The following is a 14,905-nucleotide window of genomic DNA, read 5'->3' as shown; positions in this document are numbered from 1 at the left end:
GTATCAGAGGCAAAATTTAAACCCAGGTATTTTTGACTTAGACTCCCACAATTTATCCCTGACTATTCAGCATCCCATGACTTTGGAATAGGACCAGAACTAGAACTTGGGTTGACTGGCTCTTTGTTTCTTTCCTCCTTCACTGGATATAGGATTTGTGTGTATCTGCCATTTGCAGAACTGGGTGGGAGATTTCTGTGGGAATGAATTTTGGATGGGTCAGTCCAGTGCCCTCACAGGCTAAGAAGTTTCCATGTTTTAGGGGCATCATTGAGGGCATTGCTCCTAAGAGCTATAATAATGCACATATTAATCCTATGAGGCTGGTCTCTGAGAGAAGATGCTGACACCGAAACTCTGGCGGCCTTGGCTGAAGGATTTATCACTCAGAAGCCCACTGGATCCTCAACCTAAATAAAGACAATCTGCAGCCACCAAGCCTGGTAGACATAAACATTTAGACTGGACATCTCAAATGTCCCACTACAGTGTTTACTAGGAGCTGGAAATGAGGATGGGGTGTACATGGGCTTTGTTCAAAGGCTTTTTTTTTTCACCCAGAAAAATATATACCAGTAATAAAGTTAACTGCCAAGAGTGAACTGAAGGGAAAGACCCTGTTAGTGTGGGATCCTCAGGCACAGAGGAATGGAGGCAGCTTAGTGACTCAGTGGATAAAGAGCTAGACCTAGAGACAGGGAGGTTCTGGGTTCAATTCTAGTCTCAGCGATGTGGCCATGGGGAAATGACTTAATCCCCATTTACTGCTTTCTTCTGCCTTGGAACCAAGATATAGTATTGATTCTAAAACAGAAAGTAAGGGTTTAGACACACACACACACACACACACACACAGAGGAATGATTAGGGATCCACATTCCTCATCTGGCCTCCAGGCTCTTATGATTCAGAAAGGGTCAGAGAGTGAGAAACAAGCTGTTCGACGGCCCTAAGAAAATGATGAATTGCTGTATCAACACACAAGCCTACAAGTCCATCTCAGATGCCTTTGTCCTTGCTGATTCAGGCCCATGGGTTCCAGAGACCGCTCCAGAAGAAGGCTGCTCTGTTAGGATCACAGATCTAGAACTATGAGGAACCTCAGAGGCCAATCTATTCCAACTTGATCATTTTACAATTAGGGAAACTGAGGCCCGGGGAGGTTACGTGACTTAACCAAGGTCACACAAGTGATGCAACATCCAGCAGCATTTGAATCTTGGCCAAGCAGCTTTCAGTGCAGCAAGCTAAGAGTTTCCTCTCATTAGGGACAGAGAACCCCCCCCCCCCCCCCACACACACACACACACACACACACACTCTTCCTGGGCCTTTTCCCTCAGGGGTGGAAGTTGTAGGAAAAGGAGAAAAATGAGAATTAGAAAAAGAACCTGAGAGAGCATCCAGAAACTAGTGGCATGACGCTCCTGCCCAGGCAGGCTCTTTGGAGGGGAACTATATCCAGGTACCCAAGACTCCAGCTGAGGACAACACATTTCACAGGACCTGGCTTATTTGTCCATATTGAATGAATAGGGGAGCCTTCTTCAGGAAAATACAACTCACGAGGATCATTTTTAGAGACTTCTACTTGAGAAGGATTCTCCAGAAAGGCTTATTTTAGATAGGAAACTCACCCCGGGCACTGACGCATTTGCTCCTTGGTGGCTGTGGTGGGAGCAGGGAAGCCACACGTAACTGTTTGAGGGGTTCCTGCCTGTCTAGAAAAGTAGGGTGCAGGCACAAAAATAGGACGAAATAGAAAAGCTGATGTCAGGGCACCAGGAGCGAGGTCAAGCCTGAGCCTGGCAACCACTCAGAGATCAGGAGGGCAGAGAGAGCGAGGCAACTATTAGGAACAGGCGGAGCTGATACTTACCCCTTGTGCGACCCTCACCAAGTTAGTTAACTTTTTCTCAGCCTCTGTTTCCTCATCTGTAAAATTGGTAAAACTTAAAACGCTTTATAAATGTTATTATTATTATTATATTATTATTACTATTTTTGTTCTAATTGACTGACCTGGAAAATGCATAGTTAGGATAAATTCAGACTATTTATATAGATTTTAACACAAGGAATCCAGGAAGGTTTCTCTTACTCTGATGGGCTTGTGGGAAAGATGGTGTTCAATTCAAACAAGGGACTGTAGCCATTGGAATGGAATGGAATACGCCTTTACTTTTTTTTTTTTTTAATTTAAAATTTTTTAAACCTTTTCTTTCTATCTTTGAATCAATGCATAGTATCAATTCCAAGACAGAAAAACAGTCAGGGCTGGACAATGGGGGTTAAGTGACTTCCCCAGAGCACACAGCTAGGAAGTATCTGAGGACAGATTTGAACCCAGGACTTCTCATCTCTAAGCCTGGCTGTCTATCTACTGAGTCACTTAGCTGCCCCTAAAATAAAGCATTTATTAAATCCCTATTATGTGCCGGGCGCTGCTCTAGACCCTTTACAAATATGATCTCGTTGGATATGTCTCATTGGATAGAACCAGAGGACCACAGATTTAGATCTAGAAGAAGGCACTTTAGAGCTCATCCAGTTTAACCACCCCTCACTTAACAGAGGAAGAAACTGAGGCTCACAGAAGTGAAATGACTCACCTAAGGTCACACACACAGATGATCTTTGCCAGAGATGGGAATCCAAGTACCTCTCACCATCACCCATCTGGCTCACATTCTCGGCCACGTGGATTTTGCCTCTTTGTATTCCCACTGAGAGGTACATGGCTGAACGTTGACTTTTCCTCCTGAATCGCTTAGCCCTGACTAATTATTTTCGATTAGACTTTATTTTGGCAGCAATGCAGCAATTAATTCTATACTCACCAAGCACACAGGGAATGCCTGGGCAGCAGGCTTGCTGGTTCCAATTAAGCCCCCCAAATCCCTCCCATCCAAGGGTCAGAGTTGGCCAGGCTAATGCCTCGGTCCACAAAGCACAGGGGTGCTCAGAGCACCTCTGTGCGTCTTTGAAGGGTCTCCGCTCCAGCTCCTTGCAGTTTTCCCTTCGCCATGACTTTTCCCCCTCTCGGGCATCTCCATCTCTCCATGATGATGAAGGATGGAGCGGGGAATGAGTCCTGGCTGGGAATCAAGAGACTCAGATTAACGAGGTCTCAGATTTAGACCCGGAAGGGACTTTGAGATCATCCAGTCCGAACCTCTCTGATTTTACAAATGAGAAAACCGAGGACCAGAAAAATGAGTTATTACTTGATCCCACGGCTAGTAAATCACCGAACCGTGATCAGACCTTCTTGAGTCCAAATCCAGTATTCTTTGCAGTTAGCCTGATCATTTCAGTCGTGTCCTATAAGACACATCTCTTCCAAAGGCAGAGGCACATGCACAAGTTGCCCCAGTGCCCGGGCAGGGGCTGATCTGGAAGAGGCACTGCCCTGACCAGACCGTCCCTCCCCGCTCGGGAAGCTTCCTCCTCCTCCCCTCCACCTCCTTCTCTTAAACCTGCTTTCAGTCACCAACACTCAAGCAGGAGGCTCTCAGGCTCTGAGAGAGCCTTTCTCCTGGGACTGTGCCCTGTCAGCCTTATCTCTACCTGGAGAATGAATGGAGAATTTAACCTCTCTTAAAGGATGCCGGGTGCCAAGGTCCTTCGTGTCACCCACTTCTTTGTGGATAGAGCTGGTGACGTTTGGTTCATCAGACGCAGGGCAAGGAGCTGTCCACATAAAGAAATCGGCTACATTAATTAGAGTTCACCTCTTTAAGAACCAAAGATCTTTCTTTTAAAAATTCGCCATTTTTATAGACATCTTAAAAAAAATAACAACAAAAAACCCCTTATCTTCTGTCTTAGAAGCGATACTAAATATTGGTTCCAAGGCAGAAGAGTGGTAAGGGCTAGGTCAATGGTGGGGGTTCGGTGACTTGCTCAGTCACACAGCTGGGAAGTGTCTGAGGCCAGATTTGACCCCAGAACCTCCGTCTCCAAGCTTGACTTTCTAGCCACCTCGCTTCCTCTCATAGACATCTTTCTCAGGTAAATTACACACCTTTATGCTGAAAACGACTTACTTTTTTTTTTTTTTTTCAAAATGATTGACTCAAGGATATCATCATGAACATAAATATCTATGGTGGGCTATTACAAAGGGATGCTTCAGAGTAGGTCCTGTGCTCTGCTGGGCTATTTGCCTCTATTTAAAAAGACTTGGCTAGGAGTTGAAGGTGAAAACCTGGAATAGGAGAGGACAGCACAAAAAATAAGTAGTCTGTAGAAGGGAACCTTAGCCCAGAAGGGTCAACCATATTGTGAAAGCAGCCCACAGAACTCCCAGTACAACCCAAACCAGATTAAAATTTAATTGGGGGGGGGTGGGCAGCTGGGTAGCTCAGTGGAGTGAGAGTCGGGCCTAGAGACAGGAGGTCCTAGGTTCAAACCCGGCCTCAGCCACTTCCCAGCTGTGTGACCCTGGGCAAGTCACTTGACCCCCATTGCCCACCCATACCAATCTTCCACCTATGAGACAATACACCGAAGTAAAAGGGTTTAAAAAAATAAAGTTTAAAAAAATTTAAAAAAAAATTTAATTGGGGGGCATCTGGTTGGCTCAGAGGATAAATAATAGCCAGGTTTGGAGATGGGGGGACCTGGGTTCAAATTTGGTCTCTGACATTTCCTAGCTCTGTGACCCAAGGAAAGTCACTTAACCCCAATTGCCTACCCCTTACCGCTCTGCCTTGGAACCAATATTGAGCCTAGGAAAGAAGTCAGGGTTTTTTAATTTTTTAATTTAACTGGAAAATATTTAACAAAATCAATGAAAAAATATTGTTGGAAATGGGTAATGTTAGTAAATGGTTTCTCCATTCTAGTTGAGTTTGACACCACTGACTTAGATCATTTAGTTCCAAACCCCTTCATTTAAAGGTGAAAAGATTTAAGGCCAAAACCATTCATTGTCTGGTCCAGAATTGCAGAGAAAAGCAGTCTTACAACCTATCTAGGCCAAAATCTTCATTTTAGAAATGGGGAAACGGAATTAATTTTTGTCTCCCTCTTTTGCTATCAATTGCCATTTCTGCTGCTGTATTTTACACAGTTATCTGAGCTGGGTTCTGAGGTTGGTTCCTTGTCTGTCCTAGGGAACAAAGTATATGAGCTTTCTGATGGCTGTTCTCCTTGTTCTGGATTCCTTGCCATGTCCTACTTTATTCAGGCTGCTGGAAGTCTGACCATCGGGTGTTTGGGGCATTACTATATTGTTAATAATTATTTCTATAGCTCTAATGAGCCTGGCGTTAATCCATTTATCAGTGAGGGCCACCTTGACCTAGTAAACAGGCCTCTCTTACCTAATATTCTTTTTTATAATATCATTAAGGCATGCCTGACATAAGCCTCCCAAACCCCTCCATAAATATTGACTTTTCCCACCAGGCTGGATCTGGTTTGTATCCTCTGACCCCCACTTTCAGTCCAGCTCAGCTCTCTCCATCTCAGGTATTTTCTCTGTGCCTTCCTGACTGGAGGGTCTTTTTCTGTTGGCTAACCTACCCCATGTCATGCTTTTTCTCCTACTGTCATGTTTGTGGTACTAAACCACAACATTCCACCATGTGTGTCCATGGTATAAGAATCCTTTGCCAGGATAGACGTCCCCAGGTGATATGACTCATGTCTAGAAGTCCTTGCTTCTGAATTGAAGCCAAAATAACATATGCCGTCCATCTCATCCCACATCCAGTTGTGTGCCTTCAAAAAGTCTCAGCACCAGTTTTAAGCTTTCAGAACATTTTTGAGTCTAGAAAAATGAAGGATCAAATGACTTGCCAAGAGTAGGAGAGGGGCTTGAGCTGACATCTTCCTAGCCTGAGTCCTGTGTTCTTTTTTTCTGCCAGATTATCTTTCTGGCATGATGCCAATCATCTCAGCCTCCCTTGCTTTCTCCTCCCTTTTTGGGGCCATGTTACCCTTCCTCTCTCTCATCTCCTTTATTATTGTCCAAGTGCTTAGTGGAAGATCACAGAAGTAATAAGAGCAGCCACTAGGAATTTTTGTTGCTAGGGGAAAGGACCATAAACCTCATCTGAGACAGGTGTCCCCCCCCCCCCCCCCACACACACAAACCCCAGCTGGGGTAGGGGAGGAGCAGCCTGCCATCTTGGTAGCTTCCATAGTAGTACTAAATCAAAACATCATATTTTTGTTAGTTTTTGCTAGTTATTTTACCAACAAGGTGCTAATTTCATTGGTTTCTTTACTGCCAGAGGACTACAAGAACTGTTAGCACCTCTAAATTGAGCCCACTGAGGCAGAGGTCCAGTTTGTCTCATCCTAGTTATGGTGTGGTAGTAGGAGAAATGGTACCTTATGGTTCATTATCCCTTTGTGGTTTACAAAGCACTTTCCCCATCACAGTCCTATGAAGTAGACAATTAACCGAGGCTTTCTCTATGGATTTCAGGGGTTCCAGCTACCCAAGCCACCAGAACCCCCTTCAGTAGAGGTTGAGTACTACACCATCGCCGAGTTCCAGTCCTGCATCTCTGATGGCATCAGTTTCCGTGGTGGACAGAAGGCAGAGGTAATCCTTATCAGTGTGGCTCTGGCAAACCTGGCTTCCCTAGTTCATTTTGCTTCTGGAATTTACTTTGAGATCCCAAAGGAAACTATTTTTCAGTGCATGCTGACATCCTTTATTTGATCTCACATAGATAGGATTTCAGAATTAGATGGGACTTTTGTTATCCCAAATGGACCAGATCTAGCCCACTGCCTGTTTTCTAGACAACTTATGAACTGACTTTTTTTTTTTAACATTTTAAAATAAAGGAAGTTTTGTATTTTAAAATGTAAAACAAAAAACATTGATAGCTTTTGGTCCTAGGACTATAGTTTTTCAAACCCTATTCTAGTCCTTTCCCATCTTTTTATCAATGAGGAAACTGAGACCCAAAAAGATAAACTCATTTTGTTACCAGGAATAGGCCTATAGGATCAGGTATTATTACCCACATTTTAGGACTTTGGGGAACTCTTCCCCAAATGATAAAGCTCAGGGAGGAGAAATAACTTACCTAAAGTCACAAAGTTAGAAGAGTAGCAAATCTAAGCTTTGAACCCATGTTTCCTAATTCCCAGGCCAATGTCTTTTCCTCTGTTTTCTACCAGCTGCCTTATGAGACAGTAGAAAGGGTGTTGAATTGGGAGTTATGAGCCTTCAGGTGCTAATCCTAACTCTACTGTATATATATAGACTTAGTATGTGATTTCAAATTAACTTTCTCTTTCTAGACCCGGACTTTTCTCCACTTATGAAATAGGCCAAGGATAAAATTTTTGCCTTGTCTTCCTCACAATAAATTAGTTTCTTACCACCTACTATAACAATAGCAGTAGTCAGTAACATCCTCCCTCTAAAAATTACTTATTTTGTATTTAATTATCTATGTGCATATTCTTTCCTTTAATAGAACATAAATACCTTGAAGGCAAAGGCCATTAAAATTTTTTCTTTGTGTCCCCTAGCATAGCTCCTGGCACAAAGTGGACACATATAAGCCCTTATAGAATGAATAAATGACAGTACAGCTATCTGAAAACCTTATGGAGTACTTTATGTGCCTCATACCCACAAACCATGGGGGCTGCCCTTGGCTCTGTCTTGGGCTCTCTTTCTCTCATGGCTCTTTGGTGATCACATCAGCTATTATCTCCACACAAATAATTCCCAGATCTTATGTCTAGCCTTAACCTCCTTCTGAGACTAAACTTCCATCTGGACATCTTGAAGTGGATATCTCTTGGGTATCTCACACTCAAATTGTCCAAAGTGGAATTCACTGTTTTTCCTTCCCAAGCTCTCCCCTCTTGCCAACTTCCCTACCCCTGTCAAGAGTGTCACCATCTTCCTTGTCACAGGCTCACCGCCTTGGGGTCATGCTTATCTCCTCCCTCACACTCACCTCACATACCCAATCTAGCCAAGTCTTGCCATTTTTACCTTCACTTCATCTTTCACGTATGTCCCCTTCTCTCGACTCACAGCCATATCTCTAGTTCGAGTTCTCATCACCTCTCACCTGAATGTATCCATCACTTCCTAACTGGTCTCCCCATGTCAATCTATTCCCACTGCAATCCATTCCCCAAGAAGCTACTAAGATGATTTTTCTAAGTCTTAAGTGACAATTCCATCCCCCTTGCTCAGTGGGCTCCCTTCTGTCTCCAGAATCAAATTAGAAAGGCTTCTATTTGGCATTTCAAGCTCTTCATAAGCTGTTTTCTTCCTACATTTCCAGTGTTTTTTTACATTTCTCCATGCACTCTACAGTCTAGCTTTACTAGCCTACTTATACTTGCTTGAATATGGCACTTCCATGGCCCAATACTTCACCTTTGTGCTGCTGCCTGCCCACCCTCACCCCCCAACCTCCACCTCTACCTCTTAGAATCTTTGGCTTCCTTAAAGACTCAGCCCAAATGCCACCCTCTGAAGAAGAGCTTTCTTGGGTCCTCTTAGCTAGTAGAGTCTTCTGCTTTATGGTAGCCTGTCTTCTATTCTGCATGTGTTTTGTATGCACCTATTTACTTACGTGTTGAATATAAACTCCTTAAAGAAAGGGTCTGGTTCTTGCTGCTTGCCTTTTCTCTCCAATGCTTAACACACCATACCTGACCCTGTCTCTAATTCTTTTGAGGATAATGTCATCTCAGTGACCCAGGTTAGAAACCACCAATTCCTCTCTAGACCATTTCCCTCTCCTTTACTTCCCACATGCAGCCACTTGCCAAATCCTGTTGATTCTACTGTGATTGCATTTCTCAGATGTATCTCTTCCCCGCCTATATGGCCACCATTCTAGTTCAGATCCTCTTCACCTTTTGCCTGTATTTTTTTTTCTAAAAACCTTACCTTCTGTCTTTGAATTAATGTTATGTATTGGTTCCAAGGCAGTAAGGGCTAGGCAATCAGGATTTCACAGCTAGGAAGTGTCTGAGGTCCATTTTGAACCCAAGACCTCCAGCTAAAAGTCTTCTCTCTTTCCTTAGAACACTTTGATCCTGCAATTAATTTTTCCTTCTTCCCCATCATTCATTCCCTTGTATTTTACTTATCTGTGTACATAATAAGTTCCCTCCAGTAGAAGTCCTTTCACAACAAGGACGGTGTCACTTTTATCTTTGTATCCCCAACAAATAACACAGTAGTCACTCATTCCGTATTGAAAAAGAAACGGAAAAGGTAGGACATGAACTAAATCTTAAAGGCAGTTGTGAGACATGGAAGAGACTCAGAATGTGGATGCCACATCCAGATAGGAGACAAAAATGTGAGATAATCTATCCCTGTCCCCAGTATCCTCATTGCCTACCAGCTTCTTCTTTCTTCTCTGTTTTCCTAGGTCATTGATAAAAATTCAGGTGGCTGGTGGTATGTGCAAATCGGAGAGAAGGAGGGCTGGGCCCCTGCATCATATATCGACAAGAGGAAAAAACCAAACCTGAACCGGCGTACCAGTACTCTGACACGGCCTAAAGTTCCTCCCCCCGCTCCCCCTAGCAAACCCAAAGAGGCTGAGGAGGGGTCATCCGGCACCGTGGAGAGTCAGGACTCCCCACTGAAACCCAAATATGAGGAGCCAGAATATGATATTCCCGCGTTTGGCTTTGACTCTGAGTCGGAGTTAGGAGAGGCTCCTGGAGAAGACAGTTCTGGGGAGAAACGCTCCTACCAGCCCCGCCGATCATCTCCAGCATCTTCCCTGCAGAGGGCCAAGTTTAAGGTGGGTGAGTCATCCGAGGATGTGGCCCTGGAGGAGGAGACCATCTATGAGAATGAGGGATTCCAACCATATGTGGAAGAAGCCAAGGAATCCAGTGGGGAGGCTGACTCTCCCAGGGGCTCCTTGCTTTCACTCAACAAAAGAAGCTCACCCAAATCCAATTCCCCCAAGTCATCCTTTATAAAATTTAAGGCAGAAAAAAATACTCAGCCAGAGTTGGGGAAGAACCACTCCACTGCCTCTTTCTCTTCTTCAGTGACCATCAATACCACCTGCTCCTCCTCTTCCTCCTCTTCCTCCTCCTCCTTCTCCAAGAATGCAGACATGAAACCCAGATCAGCCTCCGATGCCGGGTTGAGGAGCCCCCCCAAGGGCAGTGTGAAAGAGATAGCTGGGCAGACCCTTTCCTCCAGAGCTAAGCCATCAGTCCGACCCAAACCCTTCCTAAGTAAAGGAGAATCCCAGAGCCAAGATAAGATGGACATTAGCAGCCTCCGGCGTCAACTGAGGCCCACTGGACAGCTTCGGGGAGGTCTCAAGGGTTCAAAGAGTGAAGACTCTGAAACTCTTCCCCAGACAGCATCCCAGGGACCTGAGGAGGGGTCTAGGAGAGGTTCCGCCGACTTCATCACTCCTCCCACTCATACTCACCCTTCCCCCAACAACTGGACCAAGAGAGATCAAGAAAAGGAGGTTCAGGGCTCCTCCTATGTAACGTCTGATGCCTACCAGAAGGTCCAAGATTCCGAGATCAGCTTCCCCGCCGGGGTGGAGGTGGAAGTCTTAGAAAAGCAGGAGAGTGGTTGGTGGTACGTGAGGTTTGGAGAACTAGAGGGCTGGGCCCCTTCCCATTATCTGGTCCTTGGAGAAAACGAGCAGCTGGAATCTTCCACAAAGGATCTGGACTTTACTTCTACCAAGACCAAGAGGAATGAAAGTAAATCAGACAGCCTGGAAAAGATCGAGAAGAGGGTTCAAGCTCTGAACACGGTTAACCAAAGCAAAAGAATCACGCCGCCCATCCCGTCGAAACCCCCCGGAGGCTTCTCCAAGACCTCTGGACTAAGCAATGGGCCGGTCAAGATGAGGAACGGCGTGAGGCAGGTGGCTGTAAGACCACAGTCGGTGTTTGTGTCCCCACCCCCCAAGGACAACAACCTCTCGTGTGCCCTGCGGAGGAACGAGTCCCTCACCGCCACGGACAGCCTCCGCGCCGTTCGGAGGAATTCGTCCTTCAGCGCCGCTCGCACAGCGGCCGCAGAGGCCAAGAGCAGGCTGGTAGAGCGGGCGGCGAGCGAGGGCTCGGACACGTCGCTGCTGCCCACCCAGCGGAACGGCATCCCTATATCCACCGTCCGGCCCAAACCCATCGAGAAGTCTCAGTTCATACACAACAACCTCAAAGATGTGTACGTCTCCATTGCAGACTATGAGGGGGATGAAGAGACTGCGGGATTCCAGGAGGGGGTGTCCATGGAAGTGCTGGAGAGGAATCCAAACGGCTGGTGGTACTGTCAGATCTTAGACAGCATGAAGCCCTTCAAAGGATGGGTGCCTTCCAACTATCTAGAAAAAAAGAACTAACAGTGGACGGGGAACTTATCTGGGCTGTAATTTTGCTTGCTTCGGTTGCCTCCTGGTGAAGGCACCAAGATGAAACCAAAAAAAGAAAAAAGAGAAAAAAAAAAGGGAAGAAATAATTTTTTTTAACGGGGAAACAAAACCAAGGGTAATGGGTGACCAGAAAATTGTTCTTTAAATTTGTGCATCATGGCTGCATGGAAGGGTATTTGGGAACCCAAATGTGGGGTGAATGGTTCATAGGTTTAGGGAGGTGGCAAGGAAGAGAGTGGGAGAATGGGGGTGGGGGTAAAATGATTGGTGTCCAAAGGCATTGGATTGGGCAGGGGTAGGGAAGGAAAGACCAGGGAATTGGGGCTTGTAGGATGTCACTGATGGGTCATGTGTGTTTGGAGCCCCCTGGTGGAAACAAAGATTTAAAGAAAAACATGATTGGTGCCTTTGGCTGATAACTTTGATAGAATGGAAGGGAACTCCATGCTGGTCTCTTCCATCATGGTACCCAGTCCTCCCTCACACTCTAGCCATAGCTCCTACCTAGCTATAGAACACCACTGGCATCTCACCACCAATAGCACCCCTGGTAAAAAAGATGATTTTATTTTGAGCTTTCAAGGATAAATTTAACCTTCCAGACAGCTTTGTTTGGTGTCGGTTGGGAGTGGGGAAGAAAATGATGAGCCAAGATAAGGCAGAGGCTAGAGATTTTGGAGACTGGAGAAATTTTGCATCTAAGCCCAGCAATAGACAGAATCCTAGGATCTGTTCTCCTTGGCCACTTCTAGAGTTGGGGTTTCTAAACTTCTTGCTTCCTTCCTTTGGCAAACCCAAGGAAGAAATTTATAGTGTATTCTGTTCAAGGGAAAATGTTCCCTTTGGTCCTGCCTCTGATCCCCAGCCTTCAAGAAGAGAACCAGACCCTCATTCCACCAGGCAGTGGGTTCTCTGCTGAAAAAGGCAATATCATTGCAGCATCTGTGTTTACAAAGAAAGAAAAGGCTAAGCCATGAGTTTGAAATCTGCACAAGCATTATTTGTATTTTGGTAGTGGTGCAGGGTACTCTGTATGTGTGTTCATGTGCACATCTCTGGTCACTGTTTTGCTCTGTGTTTAGGGCTTTGATTTTTATTATATTTGATGGATTTGTTTTGGGGGTGAGGGTGGGATAGGGGAAGGGGGAGAGGGTCATTATTTTTCTGAAAAGGGATTGAGGTAGATAGGGTTGGGGTTTTTTCTCCCTCCCACTCCCACCCCACCTCTTGACAAGCCAAAATGTTTTCCTTTTGGTTTCCATTTGAGTATGAAATGTGTGGACAGCAAAACAGCCCGGCGCTTGTTGGGAAATGTTGGGACTAAAAGAACCCACAGCTCTGGAAACAGGAAAGTTGCCCATTGCCTGTTCCCAGTGCCACACAAGAAGGAGGAGAAAATTGGACCAGCGTAAAGAAACCAGAGGCTGAAATCGAGAGGAAGTGACTGCATCCCAGCTAGAACCCATAGATTCTCGGGTTCAAAATGGGACCGGGAGCCACTTTTTGCTTTGTCAAAAACTCTTTTCATTTTGAGATGTATAAAGCAACAGCAGTGATTCCTCCCCTCTGTCGCTGAATGTTGGGGGTCAGTGATTTGAATCCCATTCACAAACTAAGGACCATAGTCTATGTGTGTGTGTGTGTGTGTTCCTCAATAGATGGATGGATGGATGGGAAGGATTGGCACTGGACCCTCAGCCCTTCCAGCCCACCCTGGAGGATGCGTCTCTTGCCTCCAGCACTCTCCAAGCCTTTGCTAATGTTGGTGCTTTCAGAAGCTTGAGAATTAACTTCTTGGGAGCTGAACTCCTCTCCATACAACTTGCAGTTGGACGTGTGAAAGGCAGAGAGTGGGAGAGGAAACACAAGAACCAAGCATATGCTGGTTGCGAGTTGACTTTGGGGTGCATTTTAAATTTGCTGTGATGGTTCAGAGGAGAGGGGTCCAGTGGGTCACAACTGGCTCCCTTCACAGAGGAGTGGCCTTTGCAGATTTCCACATGTGCCTTCAACTTCCAGTGGCTCAGACTTCTCATCAAGGAGCTCCAAGCCGCTGAGTATCTGGGGGAAGAGTTAGTGTTTTTCACAAAGAAGGAAAGGCCCTCCTTCCACTTCCCTATTGCCTCCTCCCTTATGTCCTCTTCCATGCCCTCTTCCCTTCTTCCCCAAATAACCTTTACACACAATATGTTATGTCCCAGGAGTTTAAATGAGAACACACCAATCATCTCTGTGCTTCTGGAAACCAAAGGGCCCTATTCCCACCCTCCGTGGGCACTGCTTGGGGAACCGCGCATACGCGGCCCTTAATCTCCTTATATTGACGGGTGGCAGCTATCGAGAACTGCCCAATTTTCGTCAAAGGGCCATTGTGAGATTTGTTGTTGTGAGGTTTTTGTTTTTGTTTTGTTTTTAAAATTAGAAATACTATATTCTTCTGCTGGACAGTATTAAATAGAGCAAGTCATAGAGTTATCTGCTAGATTGCAGTACTAATGGTAGCGGGTTAGTTACTGGTGGTGTTATGATTTATTTGAACAATAATGATGAAGAAGTGGTTCATTATTTTTTAATTAATGCACTTTAAGAGTGGAAAGGAAAGAAACATGCAGAGAGCTGAGTGCATTATTACTTAAAGGTGCAGTATATGCTTTCCTCATTTTTAAACAGCACATATTTATTAAAAGAAAAAAGTAATTTATAATTATTTAAAATAAAATTTAAAAATTATAGTGACCGTTGGGTTAAAGAAGTTTCTACACAGCTTCCCCTCCCTTGCCCTTTAGCCCTAGGGCATCCCACATTCCCCACTTCCCCCAATTCTGCACTGAGCCAATAAAATCTTGAGGGCGTTAAATCAGGTCAGGTACTGTCTAGAAAAGAGTGTGGCATATGTCTGACCAAGCAAAAGCATCTCAGATGGGCTGGATGAGAACTTCCCCCAGGAAGTCTGACTCCTCCCTGCCCTCCTATGCTTTGGAACTATCCTCAGCACCATCTCCGTTCTGGACCCAATTTTCCACTGGCACTTGCCTTGACAATCACTGAGTGCCTCAACCCCCACACCCTACCCCTCAACTGTCCCCAGTCCCCAGACACTCTCAAGCCACAAATCCCAGAGCTGGAAGGGACCTGAGCAATCATCAGGTCCAACTCCCTCGTGGAAACTGAATCCTAAAGAAAGCCTATGACTTGCCCAGGGTCATATGAGGAGCTAGGACTGACAGCCAGAGTTGATGACTCCTGATCCACTGCCCTTTCTATTTGACCATCAGTGATGGTTTGCCAGGGCCCCATCTTGCTTATGTTGTGAACATCCTTGCCCTCTCTGGCCTGAATACACCAGGGCAGATTGAGACTTGTCCATTGGTGGTAAGCCATGATAGCTAGAAAGAAAGTAGGCAAATGCCACTACTTGGCATCCAACAAAGTCTAGAGAGGGAATAGAAATTGGACATCCAACAAAGTCTAGAGAGGGAATAGAAATTGGACATCCAACAGTCTAGAGAGGGAATAGAAATTGGACA

General features: G+C 45.3%; 1 protein-coding gene across 4 annotated transcripts in view; it reads left to right on the top strand.

Annotated features, from left to right (window-relative positions):
• The window catches only part of SH3PXD2A (SH3 and PX domains 2A), a 348,301-nt gene extending 336,750 nt beyond the window's left edge, over positions 1–11,551 (top strand). For all 4 annotated transcript variants that reach the window (XM_044665543.1, XM_044665546.1, XM_044665545.1 and 1 more), the window contains 2 exons: positions 6,443–6,562; positions 9,384–11,551. In XM_044665543.1, the coding sequence (XP_044521478.1) occupies positions 6,443–6,562; positions 9,384–11,348 (2,085 nt within the window). In that variant the 3' untranslated portion in view covers positions 11,349–11,551. The remainder of the gene's footprint in view (positions 1–6,442; positions 6,563–9,383) is intronic.
• The last annotated feature ends 3,354 nt before the right edge of the window (positions 11,552–14,905 follow it).

Source organism: Gracilinanus agilis, chromosome 2, assembly GCF_016433145.1.
Source record: "Gracilinanus agilis isolate LMUSP501 chromosome 2, AgileGrace, whole genome shotgun sequence".
NCBI classification, from domain to species: domain Eukaryota; kingdom Metazoa; phylum Chordata; class Mammalia; order Didelphimorphia; family Didelphidae; genus Gracilinanus; species Gracilinanus agilis.
The sequence above is the reverse complement of the archived record's forward strand: the minus strand, read 5'-3'. Positions and strand labels throughout refer to the sequence as shown.